The 26,663-nt window shown below is 44.5% G+C and overlaps 2 protein-coding genes across 4 annotated transcripts in view; both read right to left on the bottom strand.

The window, feature by feature from the left end:
* The window catches only part of LOC121277440 (spindle assembly abnormal protein 6 homolog), an 86,743-nt gene extending 78,928 nt beyond the window's left edge, over nucleotides 1–7,815 (bottom strand). For all 3 annotated transcript variants that reach the window (XM_041186911.1, XM_041186910.1, XM_041186912.1), the window contains exon 1: nucleotides 7,517–7,815. In XM_041186911.1, coding sequence (XP_041042845.1) covers nucleotides 7,517–7,581 — 65 coding nt within the window. In that variant the 5' untranslated portion in view covers nucleotides 7,582–7,815. The remainder of the gene's footprint in view (nucleotides 1–7,516) is intronic.
* Nucleotides 7,816–24,301: 16,486 nt separating this feature from the next.
* Nucleotides 24,302–26,663, bottom strand: part of lrrc2 (leucine rich repeat containing 2) — a 121,338-nt gene continuing 118,976 nt past the window's right edge. Inside the window, exon 9 of the mRNA XM_041185573.1 lies at nucleotides 24,302–24,741. Within this exon, the coding sequence (XP_041041507.1) occupies nucleotides 24,692–24,741 (50 nt within the window). The 3' untranslated portion in view covers nucleotides 24,302–24,691. The remainder of the gene's footprint in view (nucleotides 24,742–26,663) is intronic.

The raw sequence follows: 26,663 nt of genomic DNA, 5'->3' as shown, positions 1-26,663 counted from the left end.
TGGGGTGAAATAAGACTAAAAGGGCATAAAAGGTGTAGATAAATGATGGGTGGAAATACACTTAAAAATAATGGAAATAGGTGGGAAAAGAAAAATCTATATAAATTGGAAAAAACAAAAAGGAGGGGGAAAAATCAGAAAGGGGGTGGGGATGGAGGAGAGAGTTCAAGATCTAAAACTGTTGAACTTAATATTCAGTCCGGAAGGCTGTCAAGTGCCTAGTCGGAAGATGAGGTGCTGTTCCTCCATTAGCACATTCCTTTGTTCTTTTGTCTGTGACATCTTTTGGTTATCTCCTCCTATTACGGGCTGCTTGTCCCAACAACGCCCCCCCCCCCCCAACACCTCAACCAGCTTATATTTCACCCCTTTCCTATTTTTACTTAGTTCTGTTGAAGGGTCATGAGGACTCAAAACGTCAACTGTGCTCTTCTCCGCCGATGCTGCCAGACCTGCTGAGTTTTTCCAGGTATTTCTGTTTCTGTTTTGGATTTCCAGCATCCACAGTTTTTTTTATTTTTATCTCTGTATTTAATTATTACAATAAGTTTACTTTTGGGAAACGTGAAAACTAATGCAGGTGAATAAATTACATTTTCTTTCTACATACTAAATTCAAAAGTTAAGTCTGATCATTTGTGCATCATAAGTTTTGTAATGTCTTTTTTTATTTACTCATGGGATGTGGGCTTCGCTGGATAAGCATTTATTACCCATCACTAATTGCCCTCGAGATGATGGTAGTGAGCTGCTTTCTTGAACCACTGCAGTCCATGTGGTGTAGGTTAGGGAGGGAATTCCAGCACTTTGACCCAGCGACAGTGAAGGGACAGCAAAATATTTCCCAAGTCAGGATGATCAGTGGCTTGAAGGGGAACTTCCAGGTGGTGGTGTTCCCATCTATCCGCTGCCCTTGTCCTTCGAGATGGTACAGGTTGTGGTTTTGGAAAGTGCTGTCTAAGTAGCCTTAGTGAGTTCCTGCAGTGCATCTTCTAGATGGTAAACACTGCTGCCACTGTGCGTCAGTGGTAGAGGGAGTGAATATTTGTGGAAGGGGTGCCAATCAAGTGGGCTGCTTTGTCCTGAATGGTGTCAAGCTTCTTAAGTGTTGTAGAAATTGCACTCATCCAAGAAAGTGGAGAGTATTCCATCACACTCCTGACTTGTGCCTTGTAGATGGTGGACAGGCTATGGGGAGACTTATTCACCGCAGGATTCCTGGCCTCTGTCCTGCTCTTGTAGTCACAGTACTTAGATGGCTAGTCCAGTTCAGTTTCTAGTAAATGGTAAACACCAGAATGTTGATAGTGAGGGATTCAGCAATGGTAGTGCCATTGAATGTCAAGGGGCAACAGTTAGATTCTCTCTGGCGGAGATGGTCATTGCCTGGCACTTGTTTGGTGCGAATGTTACTTGCCACATGTCAGCCCAAGCCTGGATACTGCCCAGGTCTTATTGTATTTAGTCATGGACTGGTTCAGTATCTGAAGGGTCACAAGTGGTACTGAACAATGTGCAATCATCAGGGAGCACCCCCATTTCTGACCTTATGATGGAAGGAAGGTCATTGATGAAGCAGCTGAAGATGAATAGGCTGAGGACAGTACCCTGAGGAACTCCTGGAGTGACATCCTGGAACTGAGATGATTGATCTCCAACAATCACACCATCTTCCTTTGTGCTAGGTATGACTCCAGCCAGCGGCAAGTTTTCCTCCTGATTCCCATTGACTCCAGTTATGCCAGTGTGCCTTGATGCCACACTCAGTGAAATGGTGCCTTGATGTCTAGGGCAGTCACTCTCACCTCACCTCAGGAGTTCAGCTTTTGTCCATGTTTGAACCAAGGCTGTAATGAGGCCAGGAACTGAGGCCCTGGTGGAACCCAAACTGAGCATCAGTGAGCAGGTCATTGTTAAGCAAGTGCCGCTTGATAGCACTGTTGATGACCCCTTCCATCACTTTACTGATGATCGAGAGTGGAATGATGGGATGGTAATTGGCCAGGTTGAATTTATCCTGTTTTGTGTGTACAGACATACCTGGGCAATTTTCCACATTGCCGGGTAGATGTCAGTGTTGCAGCTGCACTGGAACAGCTTGGCTAGGGGTGCAGTAAGTTCTGCAGCACAGGTCTTCGGTACTATTGCCGGAATATTATCAGGGAATATTGCAGTATCCAGTGCCTTCAGCCGCTTCTTGATATCGCGTGAATTAAATCAAATTTGCTAAAGATACCTGTGATGCTGGGGACTGCTGGAGGAGGCTGAGATGGATCATCCACTTGGCACTTCTGGCTGAAGATTTCTGCGAATGCTTCAGCCTTACCTTTTGCACTGATGTGCTGGGCTCCCCCGTCATTGAGGATGGAGATATTTGTGGAGCCCCCTCCTCCAGTGAGTTGTTTATTTGTCCACAACCATTCATAACTGAATGTGGCAGGACTGCAGAGCTTAGATCTGATCCATTGGTTGTGGAATTGCTTAGCTCCGTCTATCACTTGCTGCATATCCTGTTGGGCATGCAAGTAGTCCTCTGTTGTAGCCTCACCAGGTTGACAGCTCATTTTTAGGTATGCCTGGTGCTGCTCCTGGCATGCCTTCCTGCACTCTTCATTGAACCAGAATTGATCTCCTGGCTTGGTGGTAATGGTAGAATGGCGGATATGCCGGGCCATGAGGTTACAGATTGTGATTGAGTACATTCTGCTGCTGATGGCCCGCAGCACATGTTCACCCACTCTTGAGATGCTAGATCTGCTCAAAATCTATACCACTTTGCACAGTGGTAGTGCCACACAACACGATGGAGGGTATCCTCAATGTGAAGATGTCTCCACAAGGACTGTGCAGTGGTCACTGGACAGATACATCTGCAGCAGGCAGGTTGGTGAGGATGAGGTCAAGCATGTTTTTCCCTCTTGTTGGTTCCCTCACCACCTGCCACAGACTCAGTCTAACAGCTATGTCCTTTAGGGCTCAGCCAGCTCAGCCTGTGGTGGTGCTACCAAGCCACTCTTGGTAATGGAGTGGATTTTATGCCCTTGCCTGTGCTTCCTCCAAGTGGTGTTCAAAATGGAGAAGCACTGATTCATCAGCTGAGGGGACAGTACATGGTAATCAGCAGGAGATTTCCTTACCCTTGTTTGACCTGATGTTGTGTGCTCCGAGGGTAATGTCCTCCCAACTGTATACCACTGTGTCGCAACTTCTGCTGGCTCTGTCCTTCCATAGAAACAGGACATACCCAGGGACGCTGATTGCAGTATCTAGGACATGGTGTGTAAGGTATATTTCCGTGAGTATGACCATGTCGGGCTATTGCTTGACTAGTCCATGAGACAACTTTCCCAACTAGCCCCCAGATGTTAGTAAGCAGGGTCGACAGGGCTGAGTTTCTGGTGCATAGGTCCATGCCAGGTGGTCTGTCTGGTTCCATTCCTTTTAGGCCTTTTAGCAGATTTTTATTGAATTCAAATTTCACCATCTGGTGGGATTCGAACCCTGGTCCCCAGAGCATTACCCTTGGTCTCTGGGTTACTAGTCCAGCGACAATACCATTACACCACAACCTCCCTCATTCATCCATTCAAGCATACTGATTCTATGAAGCATTGACAGCCCACTAAGATGAGGCTGAACATTACACCCTCCAGACCAAGGATATCAAGGCTGAAAGGATCAACTACATACAAATAAGCTAATCCTCGTTCATTTCACACAATAAAATGGCAGAAATATTAGAACAGCAACTTGTATTTATATTGCACCTTTAATGTAATAAAACATCTCAAGGCACTTCACAGGAGCATTATAGGGGAAAATTTTAAACTAATCCACAATATGAGGGCAAGTGGCCAAAAGCTTGATCAAAAGGAGTAGATTTTAAAGAGTCACTAAGGGAGAAGAGAGAGGTGGAGAGGTTGAGAAAACAAATTCCAAAGCCCAGGGCCTAGGCAGCTGAAGGCACAGCAACCAAGGATGGAGCGATTAAAATCAGAGACCTCAAGGAGCCAATATTAAGGGAACAAAGAAATCTTGGAAGGTTGTGGGACAAGAGATTACAGGGATAGGGAGGGGTGAGGCCATAGAGGGGCTTGAAAACAAGGACATTTTAAAATCAAGAGGTTGCTTGACCAGGAGCCAATGTAGGTCAGCGAGCATAGGAGTGATGGCTGAACAGGACTTGATACAAGCAAGGAATTGGGCAGCAAAGTTCTGGATGACCTCACGTTTACAGAGGATAGAATATGGAGGAAGGGAGGCTGACCAGAACTGAATCAGAACAAAGATAATTATGAAACAAAATTCATGAAATTGAGAAGAAACCAATAGCATTACTCCCATCAAAACTGAATGCAAGGACTTTGATGTCCTAAGCATTTAAGGGGCAACTAGGTAAAGGCTTGAGGGTGGAAGAAATAGAAGGATTTATTTATTTTTATTCTTTCACGGGATGTGGGCATCACTGGCTAGGCCAGAACCTTTACTGCCCATCCCAATTGCCCTCGAGAAGGTGGTGGTGAGCCTCCTTCTTGAACCGCTGCAGTCCATGTGATGTAGGTACACTCACAGTGCTGTTAGGAATGGAGTTCCAGGATCTTGACCCAGCAATAGTGAAGGAATGGTGTTATAGTTCCAAATCAGGATGGTGTGTGGCTTGGAACTTGCAGGTGGTGGTGTTCCCACATTATCTGCTGCCCTTGCCCTTCTAGGAGTTGGAGGTCATGGGTTTGGGAGGTGCTGTTGAAGGACCCCTGGTGAGTTGTTTCAGTGCATCTTGTAGATGGTACACACTGCTGCCACTGTGTCGGTGGTGGAGGCAGTGGATGTTGATGGCGGTAGATGGGGTGTCAATCAAGTGGCTGCTTTGTCCTAGATAGCGTTGAACTTCTTGTGTTGTTAGAGCTGCACTCATCTAGGCAAGTGGACCGATTTCCACCACACGCCTGACTTGTGACTTTTAGATGGTGGACAAGCTTTGGGGAGTCAGGAGGTGAGTTGCTGTCTGCTGAATTCCCAGCCTCTGACCTGCTTTTGTAGCCACAGTATTTATATGACTGGTCCAGTTCTGTTTCTGGTCAACAGTAACCCCCAGGATCTTGATTGTGTGGGATTCAGCAATGGTAAAGCCACTGAATGTCAAGTGGAGATGGTTGGATTCTCTCTTGTTAGAGATGACCACTGCCTGGCACTTGTGTGGCATGAATGTTATATGCCCTTATCAGCCCAAGCCTGAATGTCATCTAGGTCTTGCTGCATATGGGCATGGACTACTTCTGTATCTGTGGAGCTGCGAATGGTGCTGAACAACATGCAATCATCAGTGAACATCCCCACTTATGACACTGATAGAGGGAAGATCATTGATGAAGCAGCTGAAGATGGTTGGGCCTAGGACACTACCCCGAGGAACTCCTGAGTCATGTCCTGGAACTGAGATGATTGACCTCCAATAACAACAACCATCTTCCTTTGTGCTACGTATGACTACAACCAGTGGAGAGTTTTCCTCCTGATTCCCACTGACTCCAGTTTTGCTAGAGCTCCTTGATGCCACACTCAGTCAAATACTGCCTTGATGTTAAAGGCTGTCATTCTCACCTTGCCTCTTGGATTCAGCTCTTTTGTCCATGTTTGAAGGCTGTAATGAGATGAGGAGCTGAGTGGCCCTTAGGGTTAGATGAAGAGGGGTAATGGGGGACATAAACACTGGCATAATCCATTAGAGTTGAATGGCCTGTTTCTGTGCCGTAAATGCTGTGTAATTTGGTCTGAACCATAAACAGTTTAAAGAGATTGAGATTGTTATATAAATAACACTTCTGTTAATCAAAGATGCAAATCAGACCAACTATGAAAGAATTTGCATTTGCACAGCACCTTATTGTATAGGACAAAGTTTCACAATTAGTGAAATCCTATGAAATGCAATTACTGTTGGCAAACACAGAAGCCAATTTTTAAATTAAATGTCCAGTAAATCTCTTTTTGGTAGTTTTGGTCAAGAGACAGTATTAGAGAGCAACAGAGGGGGAGGCAGAAAGAATCAGTGCAGTACAGGCAGCAGGGGGGTGCTGGAGAATGAGAAAGCAGGGAGGGATGAATGTTATCACTCTAATACTTGGAGTATAAAGCTAGGAAATTGGATAAACACCTGAAGAAAAAAATTGCTGTGGAAAGAGCTGGTGAGTGGGACTAACTTGATTGCTTTTGAAAGAGCCAGCACAGATGGGAGGGCCGAATGACCTCATTTTGTGTTGTACTATTCTATGCTTTTGTGATTCTATATAAATAAATTAAATTTTAAGATTGCCAAGCTAACCAATAACCACTCCTTGGCAGCAAGATCATCACAGTAAAAAGATATCAGTACATCACAAAACTCAGGCAGAACAATCTGTGAATTATATTCCTTCCCAGTTTTCCTTCAATATTCAACCACAATTCACGGGTAGTGTTGATCCAAATCACAAAAGCCACAATCTACCTATTAATTGTATGGTATGTTTTACTCCATTTTCCAATAGTGCCATATTTTTGTATTCAATCCAAGCAGAGTTTAGATCAAGAATCCAACCTTACAATAGTGTGCCATTAAACAACGGGGAGCAGGGACCCCGGGAATCATTCATTCTTCCTGACAGTATTACAATCAGGTTATTAAGTTTACCTGACTTGCAGTTAAATCAAGGCTAGACAAGGTGACAGAAGAGGCTGTCCAGCTGTCAAAAATTTTCTATTACAAACTATAAAAAGGGTAAACAAATTCAATTGATAAGGCACAACTCAATAAAGTGTAAACGATCGTGAGAATGAATCAAAACCATATATATGGGCATTCAAACAAATCAAACACAAACCATTTGTACAACTGATTATCATACTAAGTAATCTGTCACGCAATACAAGAAAGCGAAATCGAGTCGCTTTCGTCCTTTTACTGAACTCCTCTAGCATTGAACTATAATCCCAAGAAAACCGGCAAATTTCTTGTCATTTTTATGCAACGACTTGACTTTCAACAGGATCTGGCTGATTATTCGACGTAGCTATTTTCTTACACGCTAATTTTCTTTCCTGAACTAATCAAGGATACCAGAGTTTATAAATCCATAAATGCAAACATTTTCCGTTAGTCATTGGAAACATAACCCATCCTAAAACTGGTTGATATATCGAACAAAACAAAAAGGACGGAACTGTCCAAACGTGTGTCCCAGAGGACAGTGAGCAAATAAACACTTGAGGCCACTTCCGTGGGGCTCCTCTCTTAAAGACATTGACCCTCCCGGGAACTACTGCCTGAAACCCGGCGGCACCTGCACTTGGATGCCGTTAGCACGGGAGAAGAACACTTTAAAATCTCAACCAAATCATGTCCAACAGCAAACATTAATAATGGTATTAAAACCACTGCAGCTTTAAAATTAGGCGCAGCATTGTAAAGGGAAGAGAATCGGTCACTCTGCGGCCTTAAACCCTGACAGATGCGGGTAAAAGTCTCTCTCGGTCTCACCTGTCTTCACAATCTTTACACTTGATGAGGACGGCGGCGCTTTGACAGAACAGTTCCTCGGCCATAGTGGAGATGGGATCCTGGGGCCGCCTTCACCTCATGCTCACCCGCCGAGAGAAGCTCAGATACGGATAGTGAGCGGCTCCGTCTCTTACATACCTGGACGGCTCGCTCTCCGAGCCCCGCTCCCTATTACTCGAGCTGAAGGCTGTGCTGGGCCCACCACTCCGGCTCACTCCCTCGGTTGCCAGGGGTTACCGTTCCCGGCCGCTTTCCCGCCACCTTCACCACTCTACCAAAGAGCCAGCCCGACAACCGGCGGGCCAAGAGGAGACGCGCCCTTCCCGCTTCTCGCATCGAGAGCTTGTTGCTGCCCCCACTGCGCCGGGATGAGTCGCCCAAGTAATTAAAGTGCCAGCGCCGTGCTCAATGCGGGCTGAATTCATGCCGTCATAAAGACTAGAAAATTGAGCTAAAGCAAAATACTGCGAATGCTGGAAATGGAAAATAAAAATAGAAAATACTGTAAGCACTCAGCTCAAAGGGGCGTAACGACCACTTAACTAAGAGCTTCAGCTTATGTCAGTACCTTCAGGAGCAAGACCAGAAGGAAAATGATAAAGAGATCGTCCATTGCCAGTGGAACCAGATTGTTGGCCATGGGCCGTTTTAAAAAAAATATATACATTCGTTCTTGGGATGTGAGTGTTACTGGCAAAGCCAAAATTTATTGCCCATCCCTAATTACCCTTGAGAAAGTGAGCTGCCTTCTTAAACCACTGCAGTTCAGGTCCAGCCGTAATGCAGTTAGGGAGGGGGGGTTCCAGGATTTTGATACAGCAACAGTAAAGGAAGGGTGAAATAGTTCGTCAGGATGGTGTGTGGCTTGAAAGGGTACTTGCAGGTGGCGGTATTCCCATGTGTGTGCTGCCCTTGCTCTTCTAGGTGTTAGAGGTCATGTGTTTTGAAAGTGCTGTCGAAGGAGGCTTGGCGAGTTGCTGCAGTTCATCTTGTAAATGGTACACACTGCTGCCACTACGGGCAGAATCTTGCCCTTATCGGGCAAGCTTGGCGGGGGCGGTCGGGAAGCCGACTGCTGCCCACAATTGGGGCTGGAAGGCGATTTCTCGTTGGTGGGTCAATTAAGGCCCGCCCAGAGTGAAACGTGAGCAGCAGCGCTCTGCAATGCTTGTGCGGGAAGGAGGAAGGAGGGCGAGCGCGACCTTCATGCATGCCCGCGAGTGCATGCTTCATAACCTCCTTAGGGCACAGAGCTGCCTCAGGGAGATGAAGAATTATTTTTTTAAAAAAAAGGAATATAAAAATGTAAGGAAACGTGACTGTCACATGAGCAGGGACGTGTTATTAATTAGGTTTTAAAAATTTTATTTTACCTTTATTTGCTTTCGGAAACCTCATCCCACCTGTGGATGGGGTTCTTAAAAAGCGCAAAGGCTGCTTGGCCTTTTTGGGCAGCAAAAAAATTAAACTTAATTGATAATTTAATGGCCTTAACAGGCCTTTTAATTGTCAAAGGGCACGGCTGCTGAACAAAATATCGCGCGACTGCGTGTTGACGTCCACCTGCCGAACTAAAAATTTTGCCCTATGTGTCAGTGGTGGCAGTGAATATCTAAGTTGATAGGGTGGTGTGCTGATTAAGCGGGCTGCTTTGTGCTGATGTTTCTGAGCTTCTTGAATGTTGTTGGAGCTGCACTCATCCAGCTAATTGGAGAGTATTCCATTACATTCCTAACATATGCCTTGTAGATGATGGACAGGCTTTGGTGAGTCAGGTGATAAGTTATTCACCACAGAATACCCAGCCTCTTGTAGTCACAGTATTTATGTGGTTGGCCAGTTAAGTTTCTGGTTAATGGTAACTCCCAGGATGCTGATGTTGGGAGATGCAATGATCATAATGCTGTTGAATGTTAAAGGTGAGGTGGTTAGATTCTGCCTTGTTGGAGATGGTCATTGCCTGGCACTTGTGTGGTACAAATACCACTTGCCACTTATGAGCCCAAGCCTGAATGTCATCCGGCATTTTGTGTACATTCTGCTTCAGTAATCTGAGGAGCTTCAAATGGCAAAAAACACCCCACCTCTGACCTTATTATGAAGGGAAATGCTTTTAGTTACAGAGATTATCACACACAACTCATTAGTATAATTCAAATGAAGGCTGCACACCCAAAACATCATAACCTGCCTGTTCTCTTTTTCAAAGTTGTGTGACTTCCTGTGTATTTCCAGTGTTTTCTGGTTCTCTTTTAGATTTCCAGGCTTCATTTTTGTTTTACCATTACTTTCTGTGAGCTCCCTGTGTATAATGGCCCAGACACAGGAAATGCACTGTCTGTCCAGGATAATATAAGGAAAGGTAATCAGATATTCACAATTAATCAAAGCTAATGTATGTGAAACACTTTGAACCTGCAATCAAATCAAACTATCCAAAGTAACAGACAGCATCTTGAGTACCAGGCAAGCAACTCAGATGCCCTCAGGGCACAGCAAACAAGTCTTGCTCCTTGAAGCATCCGATGTGACAATTGCAAAGGCCATAGATGGAAGTATAAGTGATTGCTAACCTAGTGATTAATATTAATAATTTCTATCACCTGGGTTGACCTTTTGTCTCCAACCATTTGTTAAGCAATTTATCTAAACAGAAGTCAGATAATTGCCTTTGAAGTGCCCCATGCCAGACAGATTCATGTAGTTCTCATCTTTCTCTTTACAAAGAAACACAAATAACTATCCCAGAATGTAAAAGAAGATTTTTTAAAAATTGGTATAATACTAAGAAATTACAGATTTCAACAATACCAATATAATATATTTGCAAAGACACTTTTGCAAAGACACTGCTATATTTCAAGAATTGCCAGTTTAATTCAAAGGATTTCCCCAAAATCATCATGAAGCCCATCAAAAGCAATTCCTCATCTTAGTGTTGGAATATGATTTTGAACCTCAGGGATTTTAAAATTGATTTGTTCATGGGATGTGAGCGTCGCTGGCTAGGCCAGCATTTATTGCCCATCCCTAATTGCTTTTGAGAAGTGTCAGTGCAGACTCGATGGGCCGAAGGGCCTCTTCTGCATCTGTGATTCTGTGAATTCTCAGATTGCTTCCATTTGAGGTCCGTTAAAACCAAACTGTAATGCTTTGGATTCCAGAAGTCTAAAATAAAAGCAAAAGCACTGGAAACAATTAGCTGGTCAGGCAGCATTGTGGAGAGAGATACACAGTTAGCTTTTACCTCGGCAGCAGAGGACTCCACAGCAGGGCAGAAGTGGGGGGCCAACCTTGCTACAGCCGGCAGCAGGAACCAGAGCCACATTTTGTCGGCAGCTGTTACCAGGGCTGCCATCCCTATTAAGGATGGCAACCCAACCCTAAGAGCTGCCAGATAATCGAAGGGCTGATAGCTAATCAAAGGGCTGATAGCTGAGCAGCCTCAGCAGTGTCATTGCCTATTATTAAGGTTATTGATTTATGGTGACAAACTGTATGAAATTCTATTATTATTACATGTACACTGTGACATATAGCAATGTTTTGAGAAATTAATGATGATTTTTCTGTGATAACCAAAATGAAAGAAATATGGCATTTATATAGCATTTTTCATGACCACTGGACATCTCAAAGTGCTTTACAGTCAATAATCTTTTAAGTATCTGCAATAATCTTTTAAGCTTTACAGTCAATGAAGGACTTTTTAAATGTGGCAGCTAATTGCAATCAGCAAACTCCCACAAATACCAGTGTGATAATGACAATATTGGCTTTTTTTTGTGAAGTTGATTGATAGATAAATATTAGTCAGGACACCAGGGATAACTTCTTTGCTCTTCTTTGAAATAGTACCATGGGATCTTTTACTTCCACCCAAGAAGGCAGATGGTTCAAAGTCTAATTCAATTCAAAGTTGTGGTCTAATGATGGCATTTGTTTCATGATATGTTATTAATGTCCAACCAGGGGAAGTCCTTCATTGTGTGGAACCCTTCAGCTGAACCACTGCAGAAGAAGCAGACTGCCCAGTAGAGGCCAAGTAGATAATGATTTTCATCAGAACTCTTTGTAGGCCAGGAGGAGCCGGAATGCTGCCCCTAGGGCCTGCAAGAAGTCCTTGGGACTCCTCCCTTCCCCCTCCACTGCCCTGTGTACCATTTCTTGGAGAAGAATTCGGTATCATCCTGTCTTGTTTCTGTTTAACCCCACCCCCTTCCCCCTCCCCCTCCCCCCTCTACCCCCTTGACTGCCAGGAACCTTTCCCATAGGACTTCAGGATGCTCCTACCTGCCTGTCAACTCGAGAGTGATACCTGTTCTAATGAAAGTTCATTGACTGAAAGGTTCGGCTGAATTTTACCAGCCCTTTGGCTACAGGCTGGGAGGTGGGAAGGCAGGCGAAATGTTAGAGGAAGGTGCAGTGCCTTTCTCATTGTCTTTCTGCCACCATACCACCTTGCCAGTGATGGGAAAGGTGCCAGACAGCCCACTCACCCAGGGCCCAATGAAGCTGCTTAGGTAGCCAATTAAAGGCTTCTTCCCACCTCTGTTGGCATTTTATCAGCTGCTGGGGGCTCCTCTGCTGTGTGGGGAGACTGCCAGACAAATCATGACTGCCTCCCAGCAGGCTTAGTTGGGATCCCTCTTTCTCAGGCGGTATTTGGCCCTCGGAGGGGCTCCCCAGGGGCAACAGCAGCACCTCCCATCACCACCACCAACCCCACCCCCCCCCCCCCCCCCCCCCCCACCCCTACCAGAACCTGCCTAACGAAGAACATGAGCAGAAGAAGGCCATTCAGCCCCTCAAGCCTGCTCCTTCATTCAATAAGATTATGGCTGATCTGATTGTGGCCTTTACTCCATTTTCCAGCTTGTGCCCATAACTGACCCCCTTATGGATCAAAAATCTATCTTGTGCAGCTTTGAATATATTCAATAGCCCAACCTCCACTGCTTTCTGGGGTAATGAATTCTAAAGATTAATAATCTTCTGAGAGCAGAAATTCCTCACCCTCCCCATATTATATGAAAGGCACCCTTTTTTTGAAACTATACCCCCTAGTCCTAGATTCTGCCCATGAGAGAAAATATTCAGCATCTACCATATCAAAGCCCCTAAGATCACCTCTCATTATTCTAAACTTCAATGTTAAAATGCCAGCTTGCTCAATCTTTCCTCATAGGCCAACCCCTTCACCCCATAAATCAACCTAGTGAACCTTCTCTGAACTGCTTACAACACAAGTATATCACTCCTTAAATAAAGAGGCCAAAACTGTATACAGTACTCCAGATGTGGTCCCACTAATGCCCTGTACAGTTGTAGCAAGGCTTCCCTACTTTTATACTCCATCCTCCTAGCAACATTCAATTCCTTCTTATCTGTTGTACCTGCATGCTAACTTCTTGAGATTCATGTATGATGAAACCCAGTCCCCTCTGTACTACTGCATTCCTGCATCTCCCTCCATTTAAATAATATTCCCCTTTTCTATTCTTCTCACCAAAGTGGACAACCTTTCATTTTCCCATATTATACTCCATCTGCCACATTTTTGCCCGCTCAATTAACCTATCTAAATCCCTTTGCAGACTCTTTGTGTTGCCCTCACAAATTACTATCAAATGATTTAAATTAACTTCTTACACCATAATTAGCATTTATAGTTTTTTGTGGCATAACAATTACACTTTGGTCACATGAATGACTACAATCTGACGATTTTTAAAAATGCAGTGTGCTTGCGGTTTTTCTATAAAATGAAAGCTCTGGTGTCGTTGTATACGTTACCTTTGCATCAAGATATGTGAAAATCTGTGGGAGTACCTGTGCGAGATTGTAACTTTGACCAGAAATTTGTTCGATGAAGCTTGGAATTTGCTGTTGTAATAGTGGGCGTGGTGAGATAATATTTGTCTTCTGTAGCATTACACACAACATTGGTAATGAGTGCTGTTAAAGGTTGTGATTTGTACATACAAAATACCACATCTATTGTATCTAAAAGCAACTGTTAAGCCACAGTATGTTGGACTTCATCCCATTCTTCGGAAAATACACTCAAGTTAGTACAACTAGTTTTTATTTTACAAGTTTCATTTGTAAATGATTTACCTGACACAATTTACTTGGAAAATGCTTTGTTTAAACAAAACCCCTCCGATTTATATTGAACAGTGTTTAGTAATTCAGTGAATAATAGTTTCAGTCAAAAATTCAATCCATCTTTGGGCTATCATTGAGATTGCCTATTTCCACCTCTGTAACGTTGCCCAACTTCGCGCCTTCTCAGTTTATCTGCTGCGAAACCCTCATTTGTACCTTTGTTACCTCTAGAATTGACCATTACAATGCAGTCTTGGCTGGTCTCCCGCTTTCTACCCTCTGCAAACTTGAAGTCACCACTGCTCACCTTGTCTTAACTCACACCTATTTCTGTTCCCCATCACCCCTATACTTGCTGACCTACATTAGCTCCTCCTGTTCAAGTGACACCTTGATTTTAAAATCTTCATCCTTGTTTTAAAATCACTTCATGGCCTCACCCCCTCCCTTATTCTGAGATATCTGTGTGCCTCTAATTCTAGTCCCTTGGCATTCGATGATTTTAATTGCTCCACCATTGGTGGCCACACCTTCAGATGTCTAGGCCCCAAGCTCTGGAGTATCTTCCCTATATCTCTCTGCCTTAGTACCTCACTTTCTTCCTTTAAGACACTCCTTAAAACCCATCTCTTTGAGCAAGCTTTTGGTCATCAGACCTAATACCCCCATATGTGGCTCAGTGTCAAATTTTGGTTTATAAAGCTCCTTGGGGCATTTATTACATAAAAGGTGCTATATAAATATAAACTTTTGTTGTTGTTGTTTGTACAGTGAATGTGCCTCAATGTGTTGATGGTTCATTTTGAAGTGTCTTTCAAATTTACCCATGGAGTGAATTCTCAACCTCAGGCTCTATGTGGAAGGCAATAGCTAATGTGAGATATGGAGCATATTTGAAAGTGGGGTGGGGGGAGGGGGGATGGGGTGGTGAGGGTGCTTGTAAAGTAAAGTGGATATCCTTCCCACCCACCCCGACCTCTCTCCCATGTTACAATATGTGGAAAAGGTATCAGGCAGCCCACCTACCCTTTCAGCCTATTAAGGCTCTTAAGTGGCCAATTAATGGCATGCTAAGCCATTGCAGAGTGCAGTGGAAGAGCCTCTCACATTGCTGTGGGTCTGGAGTCACATGTAGGCCAAACCTGGTAAAGATGGCAGATTTTCTTCCCTAAAGGGCATTAGTGAGTCGAATGGGTTTTTACAACAATCGATGGTAGTTGTCATGGTCACCATTACTGAGACTAGCTTTATATGCCAGATGTATTCATTGAATTTAAATTCCACCAGCTGCTGGGGTGCAATTTGAACCCATTTCCTCCAGAGCATCAGGCTGGGCCTCTGCATTACTAGTCCAGTGACATTACCACAATGCTACCGCCTCCCCCTATAGCCTACCAAAACTCATTGTTGAGGTTCAGATGTGAGGGCTAAACTCCGTAACACTTAAAAACTGCACCTACTACTGTTGTTTCAGATATACAGGCAGTGACCATTCTCAGAAGTAGTGAAGTGATGGCCTCAGCATCAGGTGATGCCACTGGAGGTTCAGCACCATCTTTAAAGGGCTGCCAACACTGTTGGAATACAGCTGAAGACAGCCTTGAAGCCACATCTTGCCCTGAATGTGCAGGCTGCCTCAAATCCACACAGCCTACAGTCCTGTGCCAGTTTGAAAAGACCCATTGGTTACTGAAACAGGCATTCCGAAGGCTGAGGGAGTGAGGCACCTGTTGACATGGCAGAAGGAAGATCCTGGGTGACTCCACAGTTCAGGAATGACTCCCTGCAGGCTCTCCTCCAGGCTGCTCAGGAGATCCTCTTCCCCAGGAAAAGGAGGAGAAGATCACCATGCCTAACCAAGTCAACTTGGGTGGAAGTCACAGAGGAGGTCAGCGGCGTGGGGTCATCCAGAGAACCTGGTTGCAGTTCTGCAAGCATGTGAATGACCTTATTTGTCCCACCAAGACGAATGCCACACAACTTGGCTCCCTTAGGGGCTTACAAATGGCCAAGTGTGAAGAAGCAATGATTGGGGACGCTATCCAGTTAGAGGCTATGGGGTCAGTCCACAGGATCTCCTATAAGAGGAATGGATACAGCTCAGTCAACAGGCGTTCGTCTGTCTGTGTTGACTGTAGAAAGGTTGTTCCAGAATAGCTGAATGCCAGATGCATTCAAAGATCCCAAAGTGAACATTTAGTCTGCTACACGCTTAGGTGTTGTGCCTGTCTTTGTCAGGCCACTAACACTGTACTTCTCAATTCCTGCAGAGAAAAGAGCCCATAACGCAAAACAAAGGGCTCAGACAGCAGTGGGGTGCCATTACTCAACATTCTTACACCAATGGAAGAGGAGGCTCTGGTATTGGCGTGGCAGCATGGTGGCTGCTCCATCGTGGATATTGAGGTAGGAATGTGGGAACAGGACCGTCAGTAGCCTCATGGTCAGGCACAATTGAGCCTTAGGTAAGCACAAGGGATGTGCTCCTGTGACCTCCGTTGCACATACATCGATCCGAGCACCAGCTGATTTTGGAGGCACGTGTTTGGAAGGGAAAAACCCTTTGATCTTTCAATTCTCTCATGCAGATCAACCACACGAACAGAGAGCTGCCATCTCCAGGGGACAATCATCCACCTCTGAGGAGGAGGAGAGAACTGTAGAGGGTGCACTGTCAAATAATTGCCCTGAACCTTCCACCAGAGCAGATACTCTCACCTCAATGGATATCCATTCACGTTTAGATTCAGGTTCACAAACTGGTGAGCACATCGCAGATGCATCCGAGCAGCTGATGGAAGCTGTGACAGCTGAGTCCACTGATAGTCGGAGGACTGTGAGAGGCCAGGCCCAAGCTGATCCCCAAGCTGATGACGTGCTTCTGGAATTGTCAGTGAGGCAGCGGATGCTGGATGTATGACATGAGGTGCGTGACGAACTGGCAGACATTCCAGAGAGTATCTGCACACTGCTTGGACAATGTAGGAGTCTATCCAGGCCATGAGTGCTGATATTTCCCTGTCATCTGCATGTGTGATCTCATCCATCAAGAGATTGGTGACTCTCCTGGAGAGCCAGATCCAGCAGCCCACTCAGTGGATGCTGGACATACATGCAGATCTATGTGCCATTGTCTTCTCCATGAGCTCCATGCACCAGTGATAAGGCAAGAAATAAACAAGGTGCTTGGAGTCTCCACCAAGTCTTTGTCCATCTCAAGTCAGTGGGGAGGTACAAGTGTGACTTGTGAAGCTGGAGGAGCGGCAGCTTTCTGCTTCTGAGGGCTCTTCTCAGGGCTGTCCATGATCTCAGGGACAGCAACTCTTCAGTTCCTCTATCAGTGGCTCTAACTCCTCAAGCTGTTGCAATGACAGAGGAGGCTTCTGTTTATGTTTGCATTAAAGGTGTACTGTATTTTGTTGACATTCCCATCCATTACTGGCAACGCTATGGAAGTACAGGAGTACTCTGGCTCACCCCAAGGGCTTTCTGGGGTGGAACCCTGTGGTCATCGTATTGCCCATGCCAAAGTGTAAGATGTCACTGGGTGCAGGACCTTGGAGTTCTAACTGAGGTAAATGGCAACAGTGGAGGATGAAGGTTTTATTGATTGGAAGTATGAGGTAGGAAGAGTCATCTGAAACATGTAGGTGTAAGTGCCTCCTATGCTTCCATGGCAGCTATGTCATTGCGCCCATCCATTCAGTACCTGGTGTCTTTCAGCGTGCAGGATCTGGTCACCTTATCATCCTCCTTATCTGACGATATCTTCTATTCAACTATTGACCACGGCCTCTGCCCTCTGCAGCACCAAGTTGTGCAGAGCACAGCAGACCACCACAGTCTGGGAGACCCTTGCTATTTGCTATTTAAGGGCAGCATTGGATTAATCCAGGCACCTGAATCTCATCCTCAGGAGACCTGTCTGTTCAATTTGCTCAGGTTGCCACTAGGAAGATGTTGTATTTCTCCTCTGCTGTTGTCCTTGGGTTTCTTAGTAGAGTCAGTAGCCATCTCCTTGTCATCAGGAATCCAACCTTGAAGGCACATGGAGTAAGTGAATATATAGGCATGGCTGCTTCCAGGGTAATGAGCACACACCTGCATAATCCTTTGTTGGTGGTCACAGACTCGTTTGATGTTGATGGAATGAAATCTCTCCCTGTTAATAAAGGCACTGGCTGAGCTTTGGGAGCCTTGATGGCCATGTGCGTGTAGCCTATCACATTTTACACCTGGGGATTCCAGCAATGGCCCCTAAACCTTTGGTGCCCTCAGATTGACTGTCCAGCTGTGTGCGATAATGGATGTATAAGCTGGTCATCCTGAAGACGGCATTGGTCACCACCTTGATGTAATGATGTATTGCTGTTTCGGGGATGCCAACCATGTCTCCAATGAGCCGTTGAAATTAACTGGAGGCTCGAAGTTAAGGACCTTCACTGTCACTGGAATCAGGTAACAACCAACACCACTGAAGCTCAGCTTGTCCATCATCATGGTGCAAAAATCTCTGATGGCCTCCCTGGAAAAGCGTAGTCTTTGGCTTCACTGCCACTCAGAGGTAGCTCATTGTCTGTTTGTAGACCCTCGCTGCAGGGTATCTTCTTATTCACATAGGAGGGTGCTCACTGTTCCCCCTGCAGTCTTCTTCTGCTTTCCTAACCCAAGGCTAACTCTGCAGTAGGTCACGAGGCTCTTGCAGTCCAGATGCCTGTCGCTGCAGCTCCTTCCCTCTCAGCTGCTCCACCTCAGTAGAGGACCCGCCTCCTGATCGCACAGTGCCAATGACAGGTGGGCACACCCTGTCTCAAGGGCCTCTCTCCCAGACACTACCTCCATCTCTCCGACCACTCCACCCCAGCCCCCCTCAGCTCCCTTTCAATCCACCGAAGCGCCAGTAGCCAGATGGTACTTTGGTGGCATGTCCCCAAAGCCTTGGCACCAAAACCCCCCACACTGCTCTGCCCTTCCTGTCAAGGCACGCTGTATCACCCAACGGCTTACAAAGCCTTGATCTGACCTCCCACCTCTTTGTCGCCTTTATATACTTGGCATGGACCCCATGCTCTTTGCACAAAATTGAGACAATCACATAAAGCCACAGTCTATTTGCACTTAAGTGCCTTAATTACCTTTTGGTCAGATCTGTACATCCTTTTGTCTCGCCATGCTGCCCGCCCCTTATAAAATTCAAACAGAACCAATGACTTCGGGCCTCTGATCTGACATCACTGCATAGGATATTATGCAGTCCCTGCCCCCTACTTCCAAGACCATCCTCAAAGGGCCTGGAAAATCCAGAACCATGTCTCCATAGTTGATAGACCAGACCAATGCAGTTCACTTTTGTTAATTAGCATCTTTGTTGTCAATAAGTTGTAACAGCTGAATGCCTGCATTTAGTCACAGTAAAATCTGCCATACAGAATAGAAAAATCCAGGAGGCCGAACACAATTTGTTTAGTCACTCAATACTGTGATAAATGAATTTTTCAAAGTCATTGTGAGAAAGCTGTCAGGCTTATGCGAAAAGCACATTCTGTACTGAAAAACTATTGTGAAGGGATTCAGAAAATCTAGAGGAAGAGACCAGAAGACTAGCATTTCACTGAATGCAAGTTTGAATCAAATTAAAGCAAAATTTCACTTAAGGACGCTAATCTTATTGTCTGGATTAATTCCATCAAAATTTTCTTTCACACTTTCTGCCAAGAAACTAACCAGTATTGCCAGGCCACTTTAAAACCATATTATACAGGCCAATGCTGGAATTCACAACAGCAGATCGTGAAGAATCAGATCAAAATTCCATTTCTGTACACACCACGATTTCCTGCCAAGACCCAACACAAAAGCTTTTTAAGCATGTTTCGATTCACACCAGAAAAACCCAGCCTGTCCAGCTGATATGTGTCTCACTGCAAAAAGTTAGAATGTAGGAATGCCTCATCAGATGGATTGGAACTCTTCAATATGTCATTAATGTATGCTTCCAAACTAAAGAATATGGGGCTATCAGCAAACGGAATTGAAGACTTGAATAACATGCTGATCAGTATTCAGTTTGATTTCTGTATTATGTGCTATGTTGCTTACTCTTTATGATTCTCTCATTCAATTTGAAATTCATTTGGTAGCTGGCATTGTGCCCACTACTGCCTCATAAATGAAGCACATTTTTCTAGCATAGAGGTCTTCATTAGGTCCTTCATAGAATCTGTGTAGGGAGATCTTGTGGTGCAATGGGTCTCATTCCTGCCTCTGAGTCTTAAGTTCCAGGTTCAAGTCCCACTCCAAGGCTTGTTGGTCAAGGAACGTGTTCATAATGTAACCAAACTGGTTGATTATCAACTGCTAATTCCTTCCAACATACAATGATGGCAGGTGTAAGAGCAGAAAAATACCTGGTCAGATACATGATTGAAAGGAAATTGGAGACTCTTCCATCATTTTCCATAGCTCCAGGCTACAATATGCATGTTGCCACAACAACTCAGACTCCTTCGGGGGACTGATTGGCTTAGTTGGCTGGTTGGCTAACATGAATCAGATTGTTGCCAGCAACACAGGACTTGATCTCTGTTCTGCCTAGGGTGGATTTGGCATCTGCCTCCTTGCCCTACCTGTGGTGTAGGAGGTGTTGGTGCTTGTAGGTGTAGGTGTAGGTTAGACTTGCCTTTGAGCAGAGAACTCAAGGGGCAGAAATTTTCACTGAGCGGGCAGGCTTGTGCCCAACCCGCTCGAGCATGAAATGACGCGCGTTGAGGTCAGCCAAGCATGCCGACGTCAACGTGCAGTCGTGCAGTAGTTCAGTTGGTGGGTGCACTGCTGGCTTTGGCACGCACCTGCCAACTAAAAGGCTGTTAAGGCCATTAAGTAACCGATTAACATAAATTTTTTGCTGCCCGTCCAGCCTAACAATTGGCGGGCAGGTGAAAAGACCATGCGGCTTTTGTATTTTTTTGGAAACCTCATCTACGGGCAGGATGAGGCTTCCAAAAGCAGATAAAAGTAAAATAAGAACTTTAATTTTTCATTAGTACCATGTCCCTGCTCATGTGACAGTCACATGAGGGGACATTTTTCATTACATTTTTATTTAAAAATTTTTTTTTTCATACCTCATCATCTCCCTGAGGCAACTCTGTGCCTCAAGGAGATGAATCAGCCCTCACTTGCGTGCATGCGCGAAGTTCACACTCGGCCTGCTTGCACGCCCCCCCCCACCCCCTGCACAGGCCCACCAGCGTGAAATTGCAGTATGGTGCCGATTGTGGATGGCAGTCGGCTTCCTGACTGCACCCACTCCCCTCCTCCAAGGGCAAAATTCTGTCTAAGAGGAAGGATCTGTGTGGCCTGTAAATTCTTTGGGAGGGTGGGTTGGTAGTGAAATTAATATCTTGCAGGCAATGGCTAGCTTCCTGACATAAAAGGTGAATGAAGATTTCAATTACAAATAATCCAGTTGGCAAGATGATTAGCACCAAATGAGATTCTGACATATTTGATTTGGACTCACACTCAGATGAATGCTCATCTTCTGCATTTTTATTCCATCTTTTTGGCCTCTTCAAATCCCTCACTCTCCTTTTCTTCATCCTACAGTGCTCCTTCTTCACCTCCTCTATTAAAATCACAATCAAGAGATTGCCCATTGGGAGTTCCATGCTTGATAGTCAGAACCTGTTCCTGTAATGTGAATGGGGACATAAACTTCCCCGTAGTCTCAGAGGCCCTCAGGCTATAAGTAGCAAGTTCAGTGCTTTAAAAGCGCTATTTCAACTCCAGCAATTGCTCTTGAAAGTTTCTTCAGGCTGCAGACTTCAAAATAATGCACTTCCATCAGTCTCAACTGATTCAGCAATAGGTATTCCTCTATTATTTAATTCTAAACTATCTTTGGTGCAATGGGAATGCAAGCCCTGAGATTTGGGAACACTAGCATCATCTCTTCTCATATGGCAGCTACCTGATCATCTTACAAACGATACTGCAGCCATTAATGGATGAAAACCCAGTGAAAATAGATCCCACCCCACAAATTTGGCAACATGTGACTTTAAAATCCCAAATATGCCAAAAACAGTGAGGAAATTGAAGGCCATTAATAGCCACACTGAATAGCTCCATGGCCAACATTTTTTCAGTCTTAAAATTAAAATGATTTAAAAAAGAATCACACGTACATTAGTAAAACAACTGGTGTCTCCTCCATTTTGTGGTACACTGCAAAACAGAATTGTACTGACAAACAAGGAGATATCATTTGTCCAATGTTAAAATGGATTTGTACATTTTTTTGTAGAAATGATATTTGTACAAGCATAAATTTCTAGATTTTGAACTTTAATTTTAAATTTTATAATCTTCAATCTCAATCTGTAAGCGCATCATGCAAATACAGGGATTTAACTATTGGACAACTCCCAATTTGTTGGATAGACTTGGGTTGTTTTCTTTGGAGCAGAGAAGACTGAGGGGGCGATCTGATCGAGGTGTACAAGATTATGAGGGGCATGGACAGGTGGATAGGGAGCAGCTGTTCCCCTTAGTTGAAGGGTCAGTCACAAGGGGGCATAAGTTCAAGGTGAGGGGCAGGAGGTTTAGAGTTTATGTGAGGAAAAACTTTTTTACCCAAAGGGCGGTGACAGTCTGGAATGCACTGCCTGGGAGGGTGGTGGAGTTGGGTTGCCTCACATCCTTTAAAAAGTACCTGGATGAGCACTTGGCATGTCATAACATTTAAGGCTATGGGCGAAGTGCTGGTAAATGGGATTAGGTAGGTAGGTCAGGTGTTTCTCACGTGTCGGTGCAGGCTCAATGGGCCGAAGGGCCTCTTCTGCACTGTGATTCTGTGATTCTGATTAACATTTATCACAAAATGATTGACAAACTATTTGAAAAGTTAAGCATTTTTTGTAAGTACTTAACTGGATTCCAAATACATCAGAATATTGAGAGCTATTTTGCAATGAGCATATGGTAATTTATACCATCAGTTATTAACATTAAACAGAATCATTATGTTTCTTAGTAATTGTTAACATTCTAATACATTTGTCATAAACAATCGTAATATACATACTTCACTATGAAAATAAACTGCAAAAATAAATGTTAAACTGCTTAAAATATAATTAGAAAATTATGTTGCTACATATTAAATGTAATATAACAAAAGTATTACAAGAAGTTAAAAGATATACCAAGCACATCAAATATTTTTCTGCATTTGATATCTTTTTAAATTCAGTTCTTCCTTTTCCCATTTTCTTCCCTTAGGCTACCTCCACTGAAGACAGTGGGTTATAGTTTCATAGCTGGCAGCAACCCTTTGGCATCTCATTTAAGTGGCTATTCTTTATGTGCAAGCTTGAATGGTGAGTGTTTTTGAGCTACCAGAGCCAAACTTGACTCTGTCCACGTTGGATATTCATGCACATGCACTTCTAACAAGAGGTTACAAGATTGCTATCACAACTGGGAACCTCCACCAATATTCCACCACCCCCCCGTCACTTGAACACTGGCTCCAATGATAACATCCATCGTTATTTCCCTGTCTGAGAGTGGCAACTTTAACGTAGGACAAAAATTGAACATTGGGGTTCACTAGTTTGTATGGCTAAGTGTGACACATTTCCATTGAACTATCTTTACAATTTCACTTTATATTGTGCAAAAATTGAACCTTTTCTAAAGAGGGGCTCCATTTGTTTTATTAAAATTATCTATTAAGTCTGGAATAATAAATTCCCATGGAGCGTGGATTAATTGTGATACAAAAAGTTGATTTGGTTTAGCTGGTGCATTATGGTACTAAACAAGGTTCATGATCTTTTACTTACAAAATTATTTAAATTGGAGAGTATGGGAAATTCTAACTTCGTACAAAGCATCTGTTACAAATTTAAATTTGCAACATTATCCAATACACGAACATTATGTTTTTTTTTGGCACTGGTGGAAACAGAAATTTAATTGGCATCAGCAATAAACAGGTTTTTCACTTACTAGTGATAGTAAAAGGGCACTGCCACCAAGTTTCCACTTTTCCTGCTCTTATAAACAGCATTCACAGACAGATTCCAGCAAAATTCAGAAAGCGGACTGTTCAGTATTCAAAGGGACCTGCCACCCTAATCTCCTTTGTTCAGCAATGCTACTGTCAACTGGGACAAGACCAGTTAATGTATTATGCCAGGCACATTTTGCTGAGAGCCACTAAACATTGAAAGTCCAATTATTGTTCATTAAAAGAGAAGAACTGCCAGATACTTTGTGGCTGTTTTGAAATATGTCCAGTGAATGAATAAAGTAGTTTATGTTTGTCTTTGGAGACTTTGAGAGAAGGGAAATAAAGGAAGGGTGTGGTAGTAGACCTTCCCTCAATTGAGCAGATAAATAGATGATGGAAAAAAGGTGAAATCTTGTTAGGAACTTTTAAAAATATCCTAAATTATCCTGTTGTATTTTTAACTTTAATTATTGTCTTATATAAAGAGTGAATACTGGCCCAATGCTAATCTACATGCTCATGAAATGAAGAAATACCATGTATGAATATACAGCTGAGTTAGTGTTAAAATAGCTTTCCAGCTGTGACTAGATTCTGCTACAGCATTGTGAATTAAAAATCAGGCCAAGAAAGACACACATTTATTTTTTATTTTTTAACAATCTTTCCATTATAACTAAAATAACTATAATACATCCACGTTACAGACATCCAGGTTATAACATTATTGCTCACCTTTAACATTTGGTCATGTAACTCTCTGAGCATTTTACTTCAATCAACAAACCACCTCTGGTCAGCCACTGAACAGTGCCATAATGAAAGGCAATGTACCTACAGCAATATGATGCTCCGACTGTCCTCTACCTCCCTAAAACTGACTCAAATGAGTTCTAGCATTCCATGGCTAGCTCGCTGTATGTAATTTTCCTAGTGGAGTGGATAGATTCTTCACAAGTCACACATCTTTTGTTCTCTTGAGATCCAGTTCATATTTTCATGAATTTTGGAAATGCTTCTTGTCAGAGCTGTAGGCTTAAAGATACCCTTGTAGTATAGGCAGGAACTGTTTCTGCAGTAAAGTAAAACAAAGATTGTTTTAGGTTATCAAAAAATATTGCTGAAGTGGACTGGTCATGGCTAATTTTTAACTTTTGCAGCAATAAACTGCTGGAATCATGTAGCCCCTCCCAACCTAGCGGCATGTCGGTAGGAAATTAGACTGATCTGAAACACGTTTGGAAATATGTGGCATGAAGCTGATGGCCCTCACTTTGCTCCTGACTTTGGAGTGAGTGCAGCATTCAAAGCCTACCTGCAACAGTGCCACTCCAGGTTCTCACCAAAGCCAGTGAGCCACTATACTGGTGGGGATGTAGGCTTGCTCTCCTCACTGGCTTCCTCCATTGTCCAGGAGGGTGTTGTCTGGATGCTCAGGCAGGGCAGCAAACCAGACAGAGACCAACATTGCAACCAGGGGAGGTGGAGCGGTATGAGAGGGCAGGGTGGGAAGAACGGAAGAGACACGGGGGACAATGGGCAAAGATGGGGTTGGAGGGGCGGGGGGTGGTGGGGGGGGGGAAACGATGGCAGACAGAGGGGAGACCAACGGTGGAGAAGTTGTAACCCAACTTTAAAGACTGGAATGCAGACACATTGGGGCTGGAAAGGGAATAGAAGTACACAATTAGAGGGGACACATGCAGACTGCAGAATATGAGGTGGGGGGGGGGGCGTTGTGAGAGTGTGGCACAAGAGGGTTAAGGCTTACATGGGGACTCATGGAAGTAGGGAGGGTAAAAGCTTGCACACGAGGGATGGGTTACACAGAGACACATGGAAGCGGGGGTGGGGGGGAGGGGTTGGTGGTGGGTAGAGGAACACTGGGCAGAATTTAGCCCTCGATGGGCGTGTGGGCCCCACCGGCTCGGCGGCAGGCAGGCAGCTGAACTCCGCCACCGAAACAGGCCCCATCGCCATTTTGAGTGGGCAGGCCAATTAAGGCCAGCGGGCTGCCCGACGAGAAGCACTATGCACTTCCTGTGGTGGGGGGGGGGGGATTCCCCAACTGTCAAAGTGCGCTCTTTCACGCATGCGCACGAAAGAACACACTGCTCCCTGAGACTAAGTGCTGTCTCAGGGAGATTGGTGACAGTTTAAAAAACCTCAAAAATAGAAAAATAAAAAAATTATTAACATGTCCCCCTCATGTGACAATGTCACATGAGATGGGACATTTTAATAAATATGACATGAAGTTTATTAAAGATTTTCAAAACAGACATGAAACCGCATCCTGTCAGTGGATGAGGTTTCATATTTTTCTATTGCCCGGCAGGTCTCCTGGCCTGCCCGCCAGCCTTAAGGTTGGACGGGCAGGGCCTTTAATTGGGTTATTTATCCTATCAATGGCCTTAATTGGCTATTGACAGGTCAGCGGGCGGACAGCTGGTTTCGCCATCCACCCGCCTTCCTGAATATTTAAATGGGGCGAGATGCTGTCGGGGGTTCCTCCCAATGTCATCCCATGTCATTTTCGCGTCGGCGAGCGAGCCCCGCCCCAACTCGCCAAAGGAAAAATTCTGTGTTGTCAGCAGTAAAGAAGGAATGGGAGAGTTATGAGAAAGGCTTTCACAATCCATCATCTGGGGCCAAGTAGTGTGAGAGTGAAATCAGTACTGGAGCTTAGTGCACATCATAGTCAGAGTGCAAGAGTGCAAGTCCTGGGGCTTTGCGGGCCATGCTACAGGGCTATAGATGGCATGCACATCGTAGTCCCACTCCAGGGAGGGGCAAGGGCTGTGTGCTCAATTGGGATAAGGCACAGCTTGGTGTGCAGGGCGTGGTCATGATCTGACTGTTGCTTACCATGGTCTTGTCTATCTTGGTACTAGGCTGCAGATGTGATGGCAAGGGTTAGGGGAAGCATCTACAGCCTGTAAATGGGGAAAACGCAATACAAAATGGGGTATTCAAAATTGTCCTGGGGAGGGA

This window comes from Carcharodon carcharias, chromosome 4 (assembly GCF_017639515.1).
Source record: "Carcharodon carcharias isolate sCarCar2 chromosome 4, sCarCar2.pri, whole genome shotgun sequence".
NCBI classification, from domain to species: domain Eukaryota; kingdom Metazoa; phylum Chordata; class Chondrichthyes; order Lamniformes; family Lamnidae; genus Carcharodon; species Carcharodon carcharias.
Note: the sequence above shows the minus strand (reverse complement) of the source record. Positions and strands in the feature narration are given on the sequence as shown.